This window comes from Alligator sinensis, unplaced genomic scaffold (genome assembly GCF_000455745.1).
Source record: "Alligator sinensis unplaced genomic scaffold, ASM45574v1 scaffold1046_1, whole genome shotgun sequence".
NCBI classification, from domain to species: domain Eukaryota; kingdom Metazoa; phylum Chordata; order Crocodylia; family Alligatoridae; genus Alligator; species Alligator sinensis.
The window spans coordinates 1,660,204-1,681,151 of NW_005842174.1; the positions used below are offsets into that span (position 1 = coordinate 1,660,204).

The 20,948-nt window shown below is 44.7% G+C and overlaps 1 protein-coding gene across 1 annotated transcript in view; it reads right to left on the bottom strand.

Annotated features, from left to right (window-relative positions):
* CABLES2 (Cdk5 and Abl enzyme substrate 2) overlaps positions 1-20,075 on the bottom strand; it is a 34,208-nt gene extending 14,133 nt beyond the window's left edge. Inside the window, exon 1 of the mRNA XM_025206830.1 lies at positions 158-20,075. Coding sequence (XP_025062615.1) covers positions 158-372 — 215 coding nt within the window. The 5' untranslated portion in view covers positions 373-20,075. The remainder of the gene's footprint in view (positions 1-157) is intronic.
* Between the last annotated feature and the right edge of the window lie 873 nt (positions 20,076-20,948).

A 20,948-nucleotide genomic window follows, 5' to 3' on the forward strand; every position in this document is an offset into this window, starting at 1 on the left:
AATATTTGAGAAATAAAAAACAAAAAAAAGGCAGGTGTCTTTATGATCAGATGGCAGCACTGGCATGCAGGACCTCAGAGATTCGCTTGGAAGAGGGTGAGGGAGGAGAGGACTGGCATGCAACGAGTTAAGATTAATGCTGCTTTTGAACAAGTACCTTCGCGCACTGGCATATTCCACTATGTCTTCTAAAAATTCTAGAGAGCAGCGCTGGGAGATAAAACGCCTTCTGTAAAAATGTACAACACCGTGAAGAATGAACATTATTAGTTCATGGCCTCTGCGATCAGAAACGGCATCAGCTCTATGAAGTCTTAAGATAATAGACCTTTGTACAAAACGTGGCCTCAAAAAATATACCAGTCTCAACATTTTAAACTTCTATAAAAGGCCACGAACTTTGGAGTTCCTAAAAAAAGATAAAAGCTTTTTATTTGCTTTAAGAAGCTGACCTCTTTGAAAGAGCTATCCAATTAAACGAAGACCTTAATATAGTCGGCAGAAAAGGAGAGCCTGCTTGCAAGCAATGCTTTTCAGGAATCAATGAAACTTAAAAATGTTATTTTGAGTGGGTTTTTTTCTGATTTCAGAAAAGCAATATTGTGTGCATCTTGCAATAGGTTTCTAGCCAAAACTAAAACCTTGCTGACGTGGAGCCTGGCTCAATAAGTGACAGTATTAACAACATGGAGAGGTCTATTGAAGGAAAACAGAGTATTTGGTGCCCATTTTGAATCCTAAAAAAAGAAGGCACAGGAGAAAAAGCTACTAGAAGTTTAACAGTTAATGACACATCACATTACAGCAGGGGAAAATGGACACTGCCCCCAAGACTTGACTGCAAGTTTTAGTTATTTACTGCTGAACATTTAGATTCAATTAGGCATTCTGAAATTATACAGAAAATCTTCCGTCAGGTCGTGTTCATACATCATCACCACTAACATCTGACCAAGTCTTAGTATTTTACTACAGTTCCTAATATTCCACATTTTCTTCCCCCCATCTTAGCAGGTACGCCATGCATGCTCAGACAAAGCTCTCGCTTTCTTTCCCCTGACCACATCTCTTAGTTCAGTTCCCGAGCAATGCTGGATGTACTAGACGATTTAGGCAGGGAGGAAGAGGGTGCTTTAAAAAAAAAAAAAAAAAAAAAAGTTTGGTAGGATTTTGAAAAACAATAGGATTCTTCAAACAAATGGGGATTCCCATATCCTTGGAGGAACACAATTAGAGCAGCTTTACATTGAAAACTAAGGACTGCAGTTCTTTCTCTCTGAAGTCATGAGAGCTGCGGTCTGAAGGTATTCCCTTGCACACCCGGTTTCTTATTGATCAAGTGCTTTTACTGTTAGCTTCCTTCTCCAACATTTTAAGCAAGCAGCCACACTTATTAGAAGCCAAACTGGAAAGAGGCAACGGTGTTTAACTCTGGTTAAAACATCCCAGACTCGCACGCAGGCTTTCACCTGGCTGCCCACCTCTGATACAACCCATGCTGCCTCGTCTTTGCTGCTTTAACAGCTAACCAGAATTCAGATCACATGCTCTGGGGTTTCTTTTGTTTCGCAGTGTAGAAAGGCAGGGTGTGGAGAAGCAGGAAGATAGTCGGGCTGCCTCATTATTTAGTGCCTAACTTTTATGCATCCAACTTTGGAAGGGGAAGCATGCTGCAACCAAAATATAGTGGGGGGGGGAAGCTCTCCTTCCTTCTACTTTCTTCTGAACTGCTCTAGAGACATTGCCAATGCTGTTTAGACAGTGCCAGCGGATACCTGGTAGTTAGGCCTTAAACACGTCCCAACACTACATCATAATCATCGTGTAAAGTTGCCGCGACACAACACTCTCCATGCAATTACAAGATCTGCAATGTCCGTGGCAAGCCAAGATCATTTATGACAAGGATATCCGCACCTCTAATTTAAAACCACGCCAGTTTTCCTACTGAACCGAGTAGAAAAGAGTTGCTGTTAATAAGCATGCCAAGAGAAAAGATCTCCAGGCAGTTTTGCCTATATTATATTAAAACGCTCTGTCGGGCAAAGACTTTAAAATGGAATCAGTTATTTCTGTAGTAACCACCCCAAGTAGTTTCCATCCAGTCCTAAATGCATCAATCTATTTTGTTCAAATTACTTAAATAAAATAAAAACAAACCTCCAAGTAACCCTGAAACCCAATTAATTTGTAAGGAGACTCGAGACCAACTGCACTGCTGCGGGTATTTCTTTCCCTTTTGCTTTTGGTGCCCTTTATTCTGTTACAATTAACGAGTAATGGCTTAAGGGAATCTATAACAACTTGCAGAATTTGACATTTCCACCAGAAAGTAAATCTGACAGCTCTAAATTCCCCGAGGAACTGTTGGGATGTTCTTTAGAAAGCACAACGCTCCAAAAAGCACTCCAGTGAAGGATCCTTGTATGCAAGCAGGATGGTAATTTGAAAAGCACAAGACTTCACCTGCGTTACTGCTAGAACCTGGGTTTCCTTAGTAGCTTCCTATGGTTAAGACCCGTGTGTACGGGGCTGCATTTTGGGTGCAATACATCCAGAATCCCAGCAACGAAGCATTGGACCAACCACCTGTATTAGTTTCAGAAACGGCAGAACAGGTGCAGAACCACATCTGGATGGGGGCAGGTGGTATCAGTTGCCATTATATAGGACGATGCATAAGCAAGAAGATTTCAGACCCACTTCTGGATTGTCTACTAAAGCCCAAGGGGTGGTTGGAGGAACAAGCAAGACCACCCACTTGCTCTGCCCAATCTTCAGCAGACGAGAAAAAAGTCACCCTGATTGTAGAACAAATCAGCCTCACCTTGGGACTTCGTTTTCAGGCCTAGCTTGAGCGTAACAAGGCTAACAAGTGGCACTATGCTACTGAAGCACACTACTGTGGGAAAAACTGGTCAAGCCCGCTAAGGTTTGGATGTATTTAGAAGGATGAGCTCACACTCGCTACCTGAAATGCAACCGTATAACCTGCACGAAATCAGATATGCTGACAGGCTTCTATTCTGGGAACAAGAAACCAAACATTGCAATATGAGTTTCTAATCAGGCTTGCTTAGTTCAGTTTTCCATCTCTAGGCCTCTGTCCTGAACCTAGACTTTACCCTGCAACACCACCTTTGCACTCTTTGCTGCCTGATGCACTGGATACTGATGCAAGCAGATGACTCACTCCAGGGTCAGAGGAGACTGGGGTGGACAGCTAAACCCTGCCCAGTTACAAAGATCAGTCTCCAAGACAAAACACTAGGTACAGGTACAAGTGAAGCAACCTCTGCAAAATATCCATGTCTGGTTGAAATGCAAGAGGATCGCTCATTTGCCGTCTCAGTCATTTCTGAGCTGCGCTGCTTTGACGGCGATGCGCTCTGAAGAGAAGGCTGCAGAACCACCTGGCTCCGAGCATCGCTACGCTTCACTTCCCATTTCAGAGTTTCCTGTGAGTCGAAGTCAAGAGACCCCTAAATCAGAACGTATCAAATGGTTACAGCAAAGATCCCAGATCCTACTCAAGAGCAAAGCATCACCCCTGTAAGGTGTCTGCAGCACAAAAAAAAAGACCCCAAATCAAACCCAAATTCTGCTCCACGTTAGCTGCATTGATGCAAACAATCCTGACCCTAAGGTGGGACAACTCTTCCCTTAAGTCTCTGGTGCTGGTAAGATCTGTTCTCTTGAATTTCTTTAACACGAGGAAAGCAGCCTTGTTAGCCCACCTTTGCACTGAAAAAAAATCTGCGTGCTGCCGGGAGAGTTAGTGATGTGAGGTCATTGCATTTTATTTTAGGGATTTGTCAAAATGCCCAATCAGCAGAATTTTGCTATTGTCATGGTATGTTTTTAAGAGTACACTACAGTACATCAATACCTTCTTGGAGGGCAAAACGTAGCTGACTTATTTGTGGATTTTGATGATCCTATCTGCTTTAGGAACTTGCTCTCAAAGTGCGAGGCTTTCTTGTAATAGGAAACCCTGGCTGATTTAACTGCCTGCCTGTTGGGTTCCACCTGATGAAACCCAATTTAAAATGAAACATCCGGTTCCAAGCAGTTTTATCTAGGATGATGTGCTTTGCTTGAATTGCAGTGCATTGTACTGCAAAGTATTAATGAGAAGAGTTTCCAAGGCCCTTGATGGCTTGTACAACCTAGAGACGAAATGATGTCCCTGTTAATGTTTCGCAGGCAAGCCTCCATACTGTAGCATGCCTGAAAATATGTTTAAGTCCCTTCAAGGGCTCTGTCCTTTTAGGATGCTGCAGCTGGACAATTAGAAATCATTTCTCACGTAGCTATGCAGGTTAAGTTTTACACACTTTATTTTTTTGTTTGTTAAAAAGTTTTATGCAGCAGGTGGGAGCACTATCTGTAGAAGAGCATTATTTCAGCTCAAAACATTAATAGTGAGACTTTGCCCAGCTGGAGCTAGCTGTTTGTTCATACAAAGCTCAAGCGACCGCTGTAATTCTGTCCTCACACAGCCATTTCCACCGTCAGCGCGCTGCAGGAGGTCTCCTGGGTTCAGCGTTGTGATATCATTTAGCAGCAGAAGCGCTGCGGACGCCCTTGCCTGGCAGAGGACACACAACAATAGACGGAGTACAACACGTTGCAAAGTTTTTGGCCCAGCAGTTCATGCAGCTCTTCAGTATCCCCGCTGGAACAGGACACAGCTGAGAGCACGCTATGTATAGCTGTGATAAGCTCGAGACGCTCCGACTTGGAAATGGAGAGGAAAAAGCCGCTGAAATCACAGCTTTGGATTAGAGGCTAAGACGCGTCTGAAAAGGGTCTGTTTATCACCAGTATATTGGCAGAGACAGGCTTGGTGCAACACCCAAGTGGCAGGAAAGCAAGGTTTTTGAGGGATAGGAATTTCTTCACCACTTCTCCCTATTTATCATTCCCACGGTCACCGCTGCAGCAAAACTGGAAGGAGAAGGATCTCGTTCAGGTCACGAGCAAGGCTCCTGTCAACCCTGTCCCTTTGGGGCTGCTCTCTTGATGCCCCCTGCCCTGTAAGCTTTCCATCTAAATACTATTCAAAGGGATTGTCAGCCAGCCCCGCTTTTACCATCTCTAGTTGCTCAAACAGCAGGGAGCTGGCTTCCTTCTTAATATTTTCCACATCTCTCCAGTTTCCAGATGGACTTTGGAAAAAAATCCTACAACTCTAAGGAAGTTCTCCATTTAACTCTTGGTATCGTCTGCGAGGCATTTATACTCTTCTGCACATTTAACTCTTAGTATCTTCTGCAAGGCATTTATACTCTTCTGCAGCTTTGGTGGATTCCCAGTTTCTTTGTCCCCAACTTTGTCGGGGAACCCAGTGACTGTGTCTCATCACAAGCCTTCAATATTTCTCCAGGTGTGGGTCTAGATCCAATTCCCCACCAAGATTCACAAACCTGACCCAACTCCAGAACTATTCTCAAAAAAGAGCCTGTTGTTCAGCTTCCCCTGTTCTGAGCATGCCATTACAGGGGAACTTGATGGTCTCCATGGCAAAGCTAGAAAAAAGCCTAGCCTTTGCTCTGATGGTGAGGACAGGCTCCAGGAACCGAGATGTGTCAGCCTTTTGCAGTCCACCCGTAGTGACGTGAAGGCATCAACTTTGATCTTTGTCTTGTTGTAAACTTCTGCCATCGGTTCCTCTATGTACCCCAACAGGATGTCCTTCAATGCGTGCTGCTGTGCTTTTGTACAGTCACATTTGTCACTGCAAGTTTTTCCGTTTTAAAAAGCAATGTCAGAAGTCCTACACGAGACCATTCAAACTTACTATACCTAGTCAGGTGATAAAACAATGCTTCACGTGCCTTCAGGCATGAACACCAACCAAACCTAGCACAGGTACGCTGCTTTACATATATTAAAAGGCTGATCTCCACAGCAACCCAACTAGGTATGTACAGAAATGTCAGTCCCTGGTTTACTGACTTGGGTGACAGCCAGGTTCCTGGGCTTCTTCTGTGAAGAAGACAAGACAGTAAGAGGAAAAAAAGGAGAAAGCACAGGTCCTAGATGATCACAGAGGAGGAGAGGAAAAAGAGGAGAAGAGCAGAGACGCTAACAGTCCATACTACCCCTGCTCTTGACCCTGGAGGGGAGCTGCACACACATTTGGGCTCCAGTACTGCTAGATTTGAAAATTGGAAATGTCAAATTAGAAAACTCCAAATTATTGTGCATTGCAAAAACATACAAATACACACACATACTTTTGGGCTCTTAAACTTTGATTACATTGCCACAAATGGGAGATACCCTGATCATCACTTCCCTCAGTTTCCTCTTTCAATTTGAAGGCGGCAAGGCTATTCCAGGCTAGAATTGTTGCCCTTTGCTGCTACCCATGGCTACTTTGAAAGGCAAGTGTGCAACGTGGCTTGAGGGATTGCACACCCCTGAGGGACAGTGCAAAGACTATTTCAGGTTGGCTGGAGATGCAAATTAGTCAAATATGAAAAGTGTTTCAAACAAAAGCAACCGAATCATTGTGCATTTTGGCCACTTTTGCAAAGGCCAATGTTCCCATACAAAAGTGATAATTATCATACATCTGGCAACACTGATGTGCAAAGTGCATGTGAGCTCAATCACATTCATTGCTGATTCTGTTAGAGAAGAATGCCTTTGTGATGAGCACTGGCGGGGGGAAGAGTTCACCCCAAAACACATGATATTTGAACAAAGACAAAACAGAGGGAAGAGTTGGGCTGATGATCCAGCAGCCGCTAAATTGAGTTTGATACACTGCTCTTCATGGCTACAGGGTCCAAGTGCACTGAAAAAGCAAATCTCAGATTACTTCTTAAGAACCTCCTCTAGCCAAACGGATGCACATTGCCAATGGGATCCAAAGGGAATCCTATCCAGTCCCCATCCTTCTAGAAGGCAGCCACGATCCCTGCAAAAATGCAGTCGGCTAAAATCAATAGCAAGCCTGATGTCCTCTGCAGCTCTTCGAATGCATGGTATGTGCGTGTAGGCTAGAAGGCAGCAGGTACGTGGGTCCGAATTTCACAGTCTGACATATGGGGCTAAGTCAGGATTCATGCATCTCCCTTAAAAGACACAGTATTTGCTTTTGTAAAAAAAATACATCCCCTTTGTAAGGTCTTTTAGCTCCCCAAAGCAACCGGTTAGATAACAGCGAGTTGTCAACACAATAAAGGAACAAACTACTAAGCAGACCCTAGCCCGATGACTTGGCAAGCAATTATCTGGGGGAATCTGCACGAGATCGAGATCTCAAGTCTGGCTTACAACGACAAAAAATGGACCTGTCAGTTCTGTTTAGTCAAAGTCAATTTTGAAAATTGCGTCCTATTCTTTTCTTCCAGCAATCTGACCTGAACTGCTCTTCTGGTAATCAATTCCCACACATTTAAGTGTTGAATCCAAGAATGCAAATAAATTAGTGCAGGATTGATTTAGGGGCCAGTAATTGGAGAGAAGAAATTCCAATTCTCTAAGTTTTTGAAGTCCCCCTCCCCATTATATGGACATAATTGTTTCATGTTTCACCATTAAACATTAGATCACATGAAAAAGTTTACACCGAGGAAAGCACATAATGCACAATTTAGGTTTGAAAAGTATTTGCCATGCGAAAAGCAGAACTATTCACTGCAGTTCTCTCCAAAGCACAAAGCAAACTGTTTTGTTTTTTTTAAACAAAACACACATTACTTTGCTAAGGCTTAACGGTAGACTCCATAACACCTGAACATCTGACTGTGACATACTCAGTGGATTAGACAATCCCTCTGAGATCTCAACCTAATACCCACCTACCATTTACAGGCTATGCCAATAACAAGGGAAATACCTTCAAGCTGCTCAGTTCACACTGCTGCCATAAACACACAGAAGTGGGTGTTTCTTAGGCTTAAACTGCACAAAGTAAATGATCCGATCAATGTGCACGTGAAACCAGTTAGTATTCCTTTCAGTTTTAAGCATTTATGTATTGGGAATTTGTGTACAGAACGTATCTAAAATACCCGTTACACCTGGCAGGACCTAAATGCTGCATCAGGACTTGCAAAAGCTGACCTTGGCACACCTGGCGTGCCTGCACGCAAGTGTGGAGACTTCTCCGATGTGCTGTAATCAGAGCATGTTGGAATGGACTCGATTAATCGAGTCTGCTGGAGTGTGGCCATGACCGCATTCCCGCGTCTCGCGTATCAGCATCCCTGCGCTTCACTTCAGCAAGCTTGAGTTCAAGTGCGGGGACGCTGTTACATGAGATGCTGTGGCGCTTTCATTCGAGCAGCTCTTGGAGCGAATTAAAAGCACCACCCCCTCCTCCCCTGGAGCACGTGCAAGTGCCCAAGGAGTTTGCTTAAGTCACTGGGACTCAGAGACCCAGAGCAGCATATCCTAACACCAGCATGGGACCAGCGGGCATGCACCAAAGGCAGAGTTCACTGGCCAGCACTGAATCTGGGAAAGGATTCCCGGTTTTTAATAGCCTTTTCAATGGGCAAATCCATATTTTGCTTGGTCATGCACTATCATCATCCTCCTGAAAAGATGTGGACGGTGCTTAAGCTGGTTTCACATTTGCAGGACTTCAGGGCTGCTTTAGCAAGTCCCGATGCAACATTTCAGCACAAGAACAGACAAGAGCAAGTGGCAGCTCAGCCCTCTTGCACATGCCTCCAGAGATACGCTTGATTTAGAGAAAAGCTATGGGGCACTTAGTCTCCTTCAACAGTTCTCTCATGATCAGGAGCAAACCCATTCCCTACTTCTCCCCTCCACAAAAATGTGTTTCGCTGCATACAATTTTAACTCCAAGTCCTCTCAACTCTCCACCAGCGTGACTGGCAAAGATACGGCAGTATCGAGAATCATGCTAAGGCAGCGTCCTCAGCACATGCAACATCTGCTCACCTGCAATGCATATGTCAGAGTCTAATAAAAGTGAACCAAGGATTTATGATGCACTTTAAGTGCAGATCTTGTGCTAGATTGGTGTCGATACATAAACATCCCGAGTCCCTGGATAGCATTTCTTACACACTGACACATATGGTTCATTTTTAGCTCAGGACATCAATAATGTAGCATGAGCATAAATGCTGCAAGAGGTGCAGTACCACAAACCCTACCCATTAAGGGCTATGCATGCAGAACTGGGAGGTTGACCCGATTCTGTTGCAGATCGAGGGCAAAACTCCCTGGAGTTTCATGGCACCAGAAGGCTGCTCTGTGAACGTAACAGGAGGCTTGGTAAAATCCAAGTCTAATACATTTTTCTAATGCAAAGTCATCCGAAGCCTTAAGTGGCTGAAAACTCTCCAGAAGATGATTTAAAGGCATTAATCTAAAACCAAATACCATCCGCCTTTACTTCAAGGCTGAATTATTGTAAAAACATGTGCATCCCTTTATAAACATATTTCTGTGCGTTTGAATTAACTCGGGCAATAGATCAAAAGGATTTTCCTCTTAAATACTGCTGGTGGCTGATGCAAGAAGACTAATGTTTTAATAAAACACTTTCCTCCTTGCAGCAAAGGGCACACATACTTTTCCCTTTTAATTAGCAGGCAGAAATGAATTATTTTCTGTAGGCATTAGGGCTGCTTGTGACTGTGTTAAAAGAAATGACAAGTTTAAAAAGGACTGAATTGGCTGCAGGTAATCTGCCATATGGCATGCAAGAATTCCAGTTGAGTAGAAGCCGTTACTGGGCTGTTAACAGAGCAAGGCAGCAGCACGTATAATGCAAGAACTGTTATTTTTTGAGAGGTGAAATGCAAGGGGAGAATGAGGTAGAAAGTATGTCTATATTCACTAGTGCTGTGCGAGGCTCTCCAAGTCAGGGTTATGGGCTATGCAGTTTGCCCAAATGAAGCACTGGCAACACAGATGTTGCAAGATGCAAGTCCTCATACATTATGAAGCCTGAACCCAGAAGTGTAATGGCAAATTTTACATTGGATACAAGGTATCAGACATCATGACAAATAAAAATTCAGTAGCAGATCATCAGTCCAATTGCCTACCAATTAGCTGGTCTAATAAAAGATATCAAATTCACCCAAGGAACCCTGTTTGCCTACCAAGGTCGTTTTAATGAACGTAAACCACCACCTCCTGTTTTGGGGCTGTTTTTTTTTTTTTTTAAAGAAATGCCCTCACTTTGGCTTAATAAAACGGGTTCTAGTGCAGGAAAAAAGCGAATACGCTCTCAAAACGATACACTTTCCAACCAATAAGCAACTTCATCACTGTCTCCAGACTGACTTAGTGTTATCGTCTAGTTAAATACGGTCAGGTATTTTATGAACTCCACATTTTCAGTGTGCACAGATGAAAATTCAGTCTAGGCACCATATCCAGCATAATCTGAGACTTTATGGGATCCTAATTATGACAAGGTCTTGCTTTCCTACCTTCTTCAGTCTTGCATTAGTTCCTAGTTTGTCATTTTTGTGCATTTTGAGACGGCAAAATGCTTTTTTCCCCACAAGATTAGAAGGGCATGGGGAAGCATCTCCCGTGCAGGGTACTACATGCCTGGGTCAAGCTCCTCGTCTCCAATCACACTTCTCCCATTGAATTCAGGTTCTTCTACAACCTTGTCGCTGCAGCATCTGAACTTTATCACTGATTGACAAGCCTCTGTCTACATCCAATTACGTAGCTGGAAAGGTAGGAAAAACCCAAATCTACCCATTCTGAATTGGATTTGTCCCCTAGGGAAATTACTGTCTACTCAAGAACTGAACTTCGTTTTGCACAATGTACATTCATATTCCAAAGTACAGATTTTGACAACTGAGAGCTATGCAATTACCAGATTTACATGCCAATATCAGCAAGGATGGACATCCGTATGGCTGGTTTGCCCATGGACCTGCTGCATTTTTACGTATGTGAAAAAAATGACTTTGAAAGTCAGGTCCAGGATACCGGAAAAAACACAGCTTATTTGGGGTATTTACTAATTGCTCCAATACAAAACCTTAATATAGACGGAGTGGGTATCATGATTTATATGGAGTAGCTAAAGGACCACAGATATTGTAACCACCTCCAACATACAATTATTCTCTCATTTTGCTCACGTGATGAATTCATGCACCGAAAGTTTTGCCAGCACCTTAAAAAGAGGCACTAGATTAATAATAGTTATTCCACTTTAGAAGTGGAACAGGTCATTTGTACCAATGCAGCACTGAAAACCCACCGAATGCATACCCACTTAGCGATTCAAACCCTTTGTCCACAACACAGACGTGGCCTACATCAGTCGGATGCGCTACGTGACCCTCGGTAGCTAAAGAGATACTACAGTAATAACACAGCCTCCTCCTCCAATTCCTGCTTTAATGAGTCCCAGCTGCCTTTGCTCAGGCCGGCCCTGAGACAGTATAATGTACTCTTGTTTGCATTTTAATAGACTCATAACCTCCTTCATTCCTGCCTATTTTCACACAAATGGGGGAGGCTCAGTGTGGGTTGGTGTTTGCATCAGTGAACCTCAAAAACAGATGGCCTAAGCAGCATTAGTGGCACCACTCTGGCTCTATATAATTAACCAAAGCAACATAAAAAAACAGAAGCCTGATTCTCCCGCTGTAGCGAACCAGACTGAAGCATCTCATCACAGCTACAGCTCTGTTAGTGCAAGGATTCATTGTTTACAGAGGAACCTTTTTGCGCTGTTAAGAGGTCCAGCACTGATGAGCCACGCACGTCTATGGGCTGCGCTGAAGCATCTCCAAAGATGGGGAGACAACAAGCTTCGGCCCTGCAGCATCACACAACCACTGAGCAAACTGTGCTTGGCACCGCACATGCCACGAGGCCTCGATGCACCTGCCTCTGGAAGGGCTCAAACTGCCACGTATCTCAGGAAGTCTGAGCACACACACCAGAAGGTAAATGGCAGCACTGAATCCTCGGTGCAAGTCCCACTGCAGGCTGCCAGCACGTAATAGTTTCGTTTACTTTTTAATTTGCTTATGATGGACTGCGTGTGCTGGCATCCCGCAAGGCATGGCAAAGAGGAGACAGGGGATGCAAGGGTTTGGAGCACCACTTACCAATTATGTGCCAACTTAAAAACAAAGGCTAGAAACTGCATCTACAAAACAGCTCGTCTGCAAGTGCTTGCTTGAGCAAGCATCTGAAAGCTTGCAATTAAAAGAATTTTTTTGCAAAAACCTAGTTGGTCTAATAAGAGATATCACCTCTCCCACGAGTTCTGATTCCTTTTGTTTCTAGACCAATATGGCTACAACCTGGATACCTGCTTGAGCACACGCACTTGGCAACTGCATGTGCAATTTTACCTGTGGACAGGTATATTTTGGCTGAGGGAGGGCAGGGGAGGGAACGTGAACCTTAAGACCAAGGTTTTAGAGAACATGCCACTATGTTCCTATGAAACAATCTCCTGCAGTGACTCTTGCTAGGGTTTGCCCCCTTTTATTGAACCCCTGAAGAATCCAAAACAGATGAACTGAATAAGTACTTCCCTAAAGCTTTTTTTATAAGCAGGAACTAAACATGCTGCAAGGCAGGATTAAAGATCCTGACTGGGTTAAAGATACCCCCCCCCACAGCTCCGAGGGGCTCAAGGTCTTCCCCTTCCCTGACCACTTGGAGGAAGAGTCTGAGATGTGGACGCAGCGTTCCTCGCCCCCTCTATATGCTCCTATTCACAGGTGGTGAGCGAATGAAGGCATGCGTGGGAAGGGAAAGGGAAAGAATGACAAACAAATGAGGGATACAGAAGAAATGGGAGGGCACAATAATGAAGGAGTAGAATAAATGAAGGTGGAGGTGCAACAGGCAGCGAGGGAAGGCAAGGCTTTATACTGACAATGATTTGTTCACTATACAGGGTAAAAGTTGTGAATACTGAGCCAGGCTCTCCCTCCTCCACCACCTCCCCACTCACAACCACATTGGGTTAAGGCCTAATGATACTAGCAACAAGCTGGGCGTTAGTCACACCTTGTAGTTTTGGTACCAGGAAACCCATTTAGACAATCGAAGGATTAAATAACTATTATGAAAGCCATCTGGTGCAACGAAACTGCCAAACCCAGCGTGTGGGTACAGCCAGGCTCCGAGCTGCTATCCCCATGTGTAAGCCAACTGGTCCGAAGACTCCAGCTGGTCCTCAGCCCCTTGGCAGAGATACAACCCATCGCCCAGACCCCAGGAAAACCTGGGGCCCTCTTTTCGCATTTCATTTGCAGCTTCCAGCAGCTTCTGTATGTGTGTGTGTGTGTGCAACTGGAAACTCTCCTCCTGTACTGGGCTTTGCAAAATGAAGTGTCGCTGAAGACACAGGACTGAAACACTGACCATAATCTACAGATCTACAACACAGATTATGTCTGAAAAGCCTTCTTTCTTCATCAGTGGATCCTCTAGCCCTGTTCATGTAAAGGTTTTGACATCACTGCCACTGTGACCACAGCATAGGGCACAGAGGCCCAAGACTGTCTAGCAGTACCTAGCTTGGCACGGGGGTAGGAGACCAGCCATTGCAAACAGAGCTCCGCATGGGCTAGCCGCTTTACTCAGTTCTGGGTTGGGGTTTTTACAAACCTGGGTTGGGGTTTTACAACCTGTGCTGTGTTTCACGCTATTGGTACCCAAGCGAGACAGTGAATGCTAGGATGGGTATGTCTATATAACAAACCCTAAGACTTTTTGTTCCATGAAAGTTTGTTCTAGCACAGAGGCGGTCTTCATGCCAGATCTGGAAGGGCCTGCTGCAAGCAAGGTGAAGGGATTAGAGATCTCAGCCGGAAAGGCTGCCAGATCCTTTTAACAAGAAAAAGCATTGGGCAGGGGTGGCTGTCAGCTGGTCCCAGAGTTTTTAAAGGCACGCATACCAGGGCTTACAACGGGCGAGTGCCCCTACAGTACATTTCAGAAGATTGACTTTCGTTATCATCTCACATGCAAGCAGAGTCCTTCAGTTTAACATCTGCTCTCTGAAGGTTAAGCTCTAATAATAATAATAATTTACAATAGATTACATATACAATAGCTAGAAGCCAAAGATTAGCTATGTAGGAGCGTGAGCTCTGTGTTTGAAGAGGTAAGCATGTCAGACTGTTTTTAGCCAAGGGCAATCAATCTGCAATCACCTGCTTTATCAAAAATACCTCGTGGTTGTTACGAATCTGTGCTTGCTTGTGTGACTATTCCCGAGTTTAAAAAGGCACAGTAATCAAACTTCACAGCCAAGATACTTCAAAACAATCTTAAAAAAAAAAAAAGGAGGAGGATCATAGGCATCTTCAGGCATGCTTAAGCTGACTTCCATAGGTTTGATGGTTTGATGGGGGAGAGGGGAGTGAAGGAGGAAGACGGACTATATATCCTGAAGTCTAATTCTAGTTAGTCAGACCAGGCATGCAAGGCAGGGGAGTTTATAAAAAGGTATGCTCAACCCTGTTAGCTAGTTGCTGCTTCAAGTGCAAAAGAGATGTTAGAGTCAACTCATACCTATGGCAAACATCTTTCCCTGAGCCCTGACTAGTACCCCACAAGGGTACTAGTGTGCAAGAAAACCAATGCACAAGGCCGCAATATTAAGTCAGCACTTCCCGTGGATCAGTTCTTAGATTGCCCACAACTCCCCAAATCCTACATCAACAGCCTGCAGCAGTGCTGGGGGGTGCACTTCAAATGCATGCAAGGTGGAAGAAGCATCAGTCGATCAGCCAAGCAGTTGCAAGCTTGAACAGCCCACTTGTCTGTGATTATCAAGAAGAGACTTCTTCTTCCGAAGCGTTATAGTAAAAGGGCATTTGACAGCCTAAACATTTACTCATCATCACATACACTCACAGCTCTCAGAAACTATACAGCTGTTGTGCAGAAGAAGGCCTGTGAACTTGGAGGGCTGAGACCTGAGAGGAGACGCTTGTTCACTGCTTCATATTGCAGAGGGGGAGCATTCTCCTAAGGTGAATCCAAGAGATTTTGTTTTTAAAAAAACGGAGCTCTCGGACTTGAGTTAGAGGTCTACTTGGAAGTGTCTGCATGCTGAGACGCTTTACTCGTTTGCTGTGTGGAGACTGGGGAAAAACACATTACAGTTAAATGTCGACAAATTTTTCTCCGCCTGAAAAAGGGTGTTTGTGCCTGAAAGCCTGCAAAGAACAATTTGCCCAACTATTTAGTTGGTCTAATATAAGATAGCACATCAACTCAAAGGCCCTTGTTTGCCTATCCTTAAACGATGCAGTCAAGCTGGTAAAACCTCCATGAGTCCTGCATCTCTACTTACAGATGTGAACACTGTCAATTATTTCAGCAAATAAAACGAATGCGCACAAGAACACAAAGATAATTAAGTTCTGCTCTAGTAACCTCTACTGATAAGTGCCTGGGTGTGAAGAGGCCACCAGCATGTCTTCTTGCAACTTCCAAGGTGCCCAGGAATTGGCATTTCTGTCTCTCGGATGAAACAAAAGAAGGCTGTTTTGGCTTCTGGCGGTGGCTCCTACAGAACAGGTGAAGCAAGCTGGCATGAGTGACTTATGGAGCGGGTAGAGAAGGGGGAGGAAAAAAAACCGTGGCATACACACCTGTCTGCCACAGCTACGCCCTTTCTACAGCCAACAGGGTCTAGCTGCTCATCCATCCTTCAATGGCATTTTCACAAGCATTTCACAGCTCTAATGAATTCACAGCAAATGCATCCTAGTAGAGGCACAACTGCAATTCTAAATAAGTCTGCATATAGATTTCTACAGACCGAGGACCCAAGCTGCTTAAAAAAAGCTATTGGTCAATTTAGAAGTAAAATGTCAAATGACCTTGAAGGCCAAAAGAGAAACTCTGCACAAAGTTATTTGGCGAGAGTTAATAAGAATGATCCTTCCTTTTATAGGCACAACTCGCAGTATTTTTTTTTCCTTCCCAGTACAACATATTGTTGTTGGCAGACACAACATAGGAAGCCAGCCATGTGAATGCTAATATTTGCACGTGCAATTTATTTGCAGTTGTGGATGCAAACTATATTTGCTAAAAGGAGAGTTGGCCAAGACTTGACTGCTATTTTAGGCCTCGATAACAGTGGATTCAGGACATATTTATTTCCTCCACAAAGCAGCACGTTCCACTCTATTCTGTTCATCCTTGCAGATAATGTTCTGTAAATGTTTTTGGCTTCTCGGGAAAAAATCGGCACTGCCTTCAGAGCGCTATCCCAACCCGGTTCAAAAGTTTTCTAAATTAAAACGAAAAAGCAAGGCAAGTGGTATGGACAAGGATTAAGGATATTATCAAGTACCAAGTGGATCTTAGCTCAAAAGATGCTTAATGAAATGCCTCATTCACAACATGCATGTGAGCAGAAATGGTTTCAAAGAACATGGTTTTCAAAGGAAAAATGGCAGTTGTGCTGAAGGCAACAAAAAGCAACCACGTCAACAATCCCAGACACAGAAGCACCGGGAAGTATTTTCCTTGTTTTGCATAATGAACTAATCCGTGTGCGACTCCCCAACGACACCTAATTGAGAGAGGCATCTAGTAACAACTCTGTTTTAAAATACTACTGTCAACTTTAAGACTATAATTTGTCACTGCTCCCTACTAAGATGACCTAAAATCAATTAATCTATTTCTAATTTATCAGCAAACAAATGTCAGCATCCTGAACAGCTCCCTCACTGCTCAACCAAATGCAGCTATATTTGGGAAAGCAAATAACTCTTTGCAGAAGGTTAAGAGCAGGCTGCCGAGGCTTCAGTTTGGCCCAGATATTTGTTTGCAGGCTCCAAGAAATGCAGAACAGCTATTCCCTGCATCAGTGCCATAGTGAAACCTTATAAATGCATAATAAACAAGGACCTGCAAGGCTGTTACTCTCACTCTTCATGCTTTCATCATTTGGCTATTTTGGGGACCCTCGGTTATCTGCAATTCCATGGCAAGCCCTGCCAATCCCAGGCCCAGCTGCAGAAATTCATTAAGATCTGACATGCTGTTCTGTTCCCCGTTTCCCTCCTCCCTCTACCCTCTTTTGTTCAATGTGTTTCTTTGAAAGAACAAAAGGAGGGAATAAGCTGGGAAAAAAAAAAAGAAAGAAGAGGAGGAGGAATGACAGGCGGAACGAGGAAGCTGGTGGAAAAGCATATTTGCAATTGTAGATACTGTACCAGCCCACTCCCTGGAGAAAATTTCAACCTTCAACTTCTGTTTTATATCTATACTGCTTAGCCAGCAGCACTAGAAAACTGGCTACTTGGATTCATGAACCTCCTCCCGCAAGGACAGCAAGCACACAACCATCAGGCCAAGCATCAGAAATCTCCACCCTAGCAATTCGTCTTCACCACTTGCATGGAAGTTTTAAGATACAGTTGTAGCCCAGATTTAACTTCAGCAAACTGCATGTGGCATCTTGTCTTCCATACTCAACAACCCCCGGTCTGAAGAGTTTAAATCACAATTTGCCCTGCCCTGGCCTACATGGAGCAGTCATGCCAGCTCCTTTGGCTCTTCACAACAGCATTCAAGCATGGTATGAACTTTTCTGTCAAAGCCAGGTCTTAATTGGTGATGCTGTGCAAACAGAGGTACCTACGATGGTCTCTGTAATGACACGGGCAAGTGTCTGGTTATGGCAGGGGTGGGCAAAATGTGGCCCACGGGCCAGATGCAGCCCACCAGGCCATACTATCCGGCCTGCGGAGCCCCTAAAAAATTTAGAAAATGAATATTTATCTGCCCCTGGCTCTCGATGCCTTGCCAAAACTCAGTAAGCAGCCCTTCACCCGAAATAATTGCCCACCCCTGGGTTATGGAATCACTAGTTACACCACATAATCCTCGGGGCACTGGATCTAGTGTGGGGTACATCAGCGTGAAGCTTGCGTTTCATGGCTCAACCATGTTCTGTCTTTTGTGGGAAACAACATAATACTGCAAACACTGAATGAATGATGTGTTATGCAAAATATCTACTACCTACAGTCCAGAGTCCACTAAAAGGAAAACAAATTTCCCTGCCCCCTACCTCTACCCACGTAGTTTGTGAAGGATACCCGTAGTAGAAAAACATGAAGATACTGTGAAACATTTTATGCATTATATGAAGCAAAGCAAGAAGTGGCTGGGGTGAATAAGAGTCACTCCGTTTGGATGAAAGTGAGTGCTCCACCGAAAACATGCAGCAGAGCCTCAACTTCTGCGATGAGAACACACCAACCTCCTGCTCTAACCCAAGGGCTGCGTCGGGTGCTACACAGACAAAAAAGCAAGACTCAGGTCAAGGGCCATAAGCTTAGCAACTACATCAAATGCAAAGGGTATGGAAAGGGGATCTCAAGCCAGAAGAGGGAAGGTATTAGGACAGGAATTTCTTTGCATCATCATGTCACAAGGCCATTTGTGCAACGTGCACTGTTAATCCTTCATTACTGCTACAGGAAAGGGAAGGGCCAGCCCTGAAGTTAATTTATGCACGGAGATGGAGCTTTCCCCACCGGTATGTATGCCCAGGCAATGCTGTAGGCAGCCTTGCCCCTGCTGTTACATAGAGCCCCGGTACCAGACAGCTGGACAGTCCAAGTGCTGAAAGGGACAGAACCCCAGGTGGACACTCACCTCCAGAGGTTTAACTGCCATTTCCAAACACTAAAGAAGGGCACATACTGTTTGCTTTCACTTGCATCCTCCTGGAAAACTTCTCTGGAGCTGCTGCTTGGCACAGTTCCCTTGCGATCGCTGGTGATCAGCCTTGCCCTCCTCATACAGCCATCCTGGCCGGGGCAGCCCCAATCTGTATGTTAGCAGTCTGCATACCACAGACATGTGCACTATACTGGAAGACCCTGCATGGCAACACTGGTGTGTCTTATGTATTTGTACCCGAAAGCAATTTTTGCAACTATTTGAGTTGATCTAATAAAAGATATCAGATTTACCTTGTCTGCCTAATGTCCTTAGATGAATGCGGCTACAGTCTACACCCTGGAAACTATGCCTGTCAACTTAAATTGGGGATTGGAAAGGGTCATGGGAAGGGGAGAAAGAGATGGTCTAAGGTCACTTAGCAAAATAGGATGCCTGTAGCTGATGTTGGATCCTTTCTGTTCTGCCGGTGGTTTCCTATGGTTCATAAGGACACATCCATTACATTCAACCCGCACGGAACAACAACACATGCATCAGTCGCATGCATGTCTGCCATGAGAGCACTAATAACCTTCACATTTAAGCATTATAATCAAGCTGGGAAATTAGCAGCCTGCTGCAGGAACTGCAGGGGTTCGCATCTCTGTGGGAGATTGTTTCCACCTGTCTCAGGCAGGCAGAGTTTACATTGTATGGCCATTTCTGGCATTAAGAAGACCGCATCATCATTTGTTTTAATTTAGAGATTAAGCCTCGGAGGGTTTAGGCCCTGCTTTTGATGGATTTGGATAATCCACGTTTCAGACCAATAAGAGCTCTCTTCAACACAGGCCGGTTGTACTGCTTCACCGAAGGCCACTCAACCCTTTGCTGGGGTTCGCGTGAGAGCTCCTCCGACTACAAGACGCTTTTTAATCCCGCTCTTGAAACCAGTGCACGAACAAGAAGATGATTAGAAGAAGGGACCGTACACAGAAGAAATCAGCCTAGACAGAAAACATTACCGCTCTTTCCAGGACACGTCTATCAACCCAGAGCAGGGCTGGGGACAGAGAATTTGGGGGAAAAGCCTGCCCTTTTCCCCCCCAACAGCCAAACACTTGCAACTGCTCCCCGCACAGGACCAGACCCACGCAACTTCAAACACTCGTGATTTGATTACTGAGTGAAATACAGACAGTCCTCGACTTAAGACGTTTCGAGTTGCAACGAACGGCACTTACGACATTTATCAATTGACACCCCGCTTCGACTTCCCGACGGCAGTCTCGACTTTATGACGCTGGATCTCATGCCACGCCAGCAAACGAGTTTGCTGCGTCGCCCGTCTCCCCGGAGAACATCTGTCCAAACTTCCTTGGACGCTTTCTTTAAGAAAGCAGCCGAGACTCCCGAGAAGACTCCAGCCAAAGCCCTCCAAAAAGTCCAACCAAGAGCCCTTCAAGAAGTCCAGCAAAGTCACCAAAGAAATCCTTCCAAATCAATAGGATTGCTATTTACAACATAAATACATTAATGTAGCTATATGACTCATCTATAATTGACTGAGCACAAAATTCTGGGTTATTTTTGGTGAAAACAGGGTATCGGGCCTGAGTTCAGGAACCAATCCCCCATTTATAACAGTGTTCCTATGTGAACATCAGTTCCAAGTTACAATGTTACGACTTAAGATGCTTTTCCAGGAACCAGCTGTGTGGTAAGTCCCTTCAGATGCTGCCCCGAACCCACGAACGTAACTGCAGTACCAAATAGCTGCGAGGGGCGAGGATATCTCAGGGCACCCACTTTCACTGCGCCGACTGTACTGTTGGGATAGAGTTAGACACACTCCCAAATGCAAGACTTTTTTCCCCACCAAAGCAAGCCACGCACAGCCTAGACGGATCTGCCTGCGACCCACTTCTTTCCTCCTACTACCTGTGCTTTTGCAACCCCTTGAAATATCCCTCCCCCCCTGCAATGGCTTGTTAGGCTGCTTTTGCTTAGAAATGTCTCTTCCCCCTCCCCCCCTTGCAATGGCTTTTTAGGCTGCCACTTTTTTCCAGCTGTGTATTTCCAACCCCTGGAAACATCTCCCCCCCCAAGCAATTGATTTTTAGGCTGCCACTTTTCTCCTGCCGTCTCTTTGCAACCCCTGGAAACATCCTCTCCCCCCTCGCCCTGCAACTGCTTTTTAGGCTGCCACTTTTCCACTTTTCTCCAGCTGTGTATATGCAACCCCTGGAAATATCTCTCCGCACCCTTTGCAATGGCTTTTTGGGCTGCTTTTGCTCAGA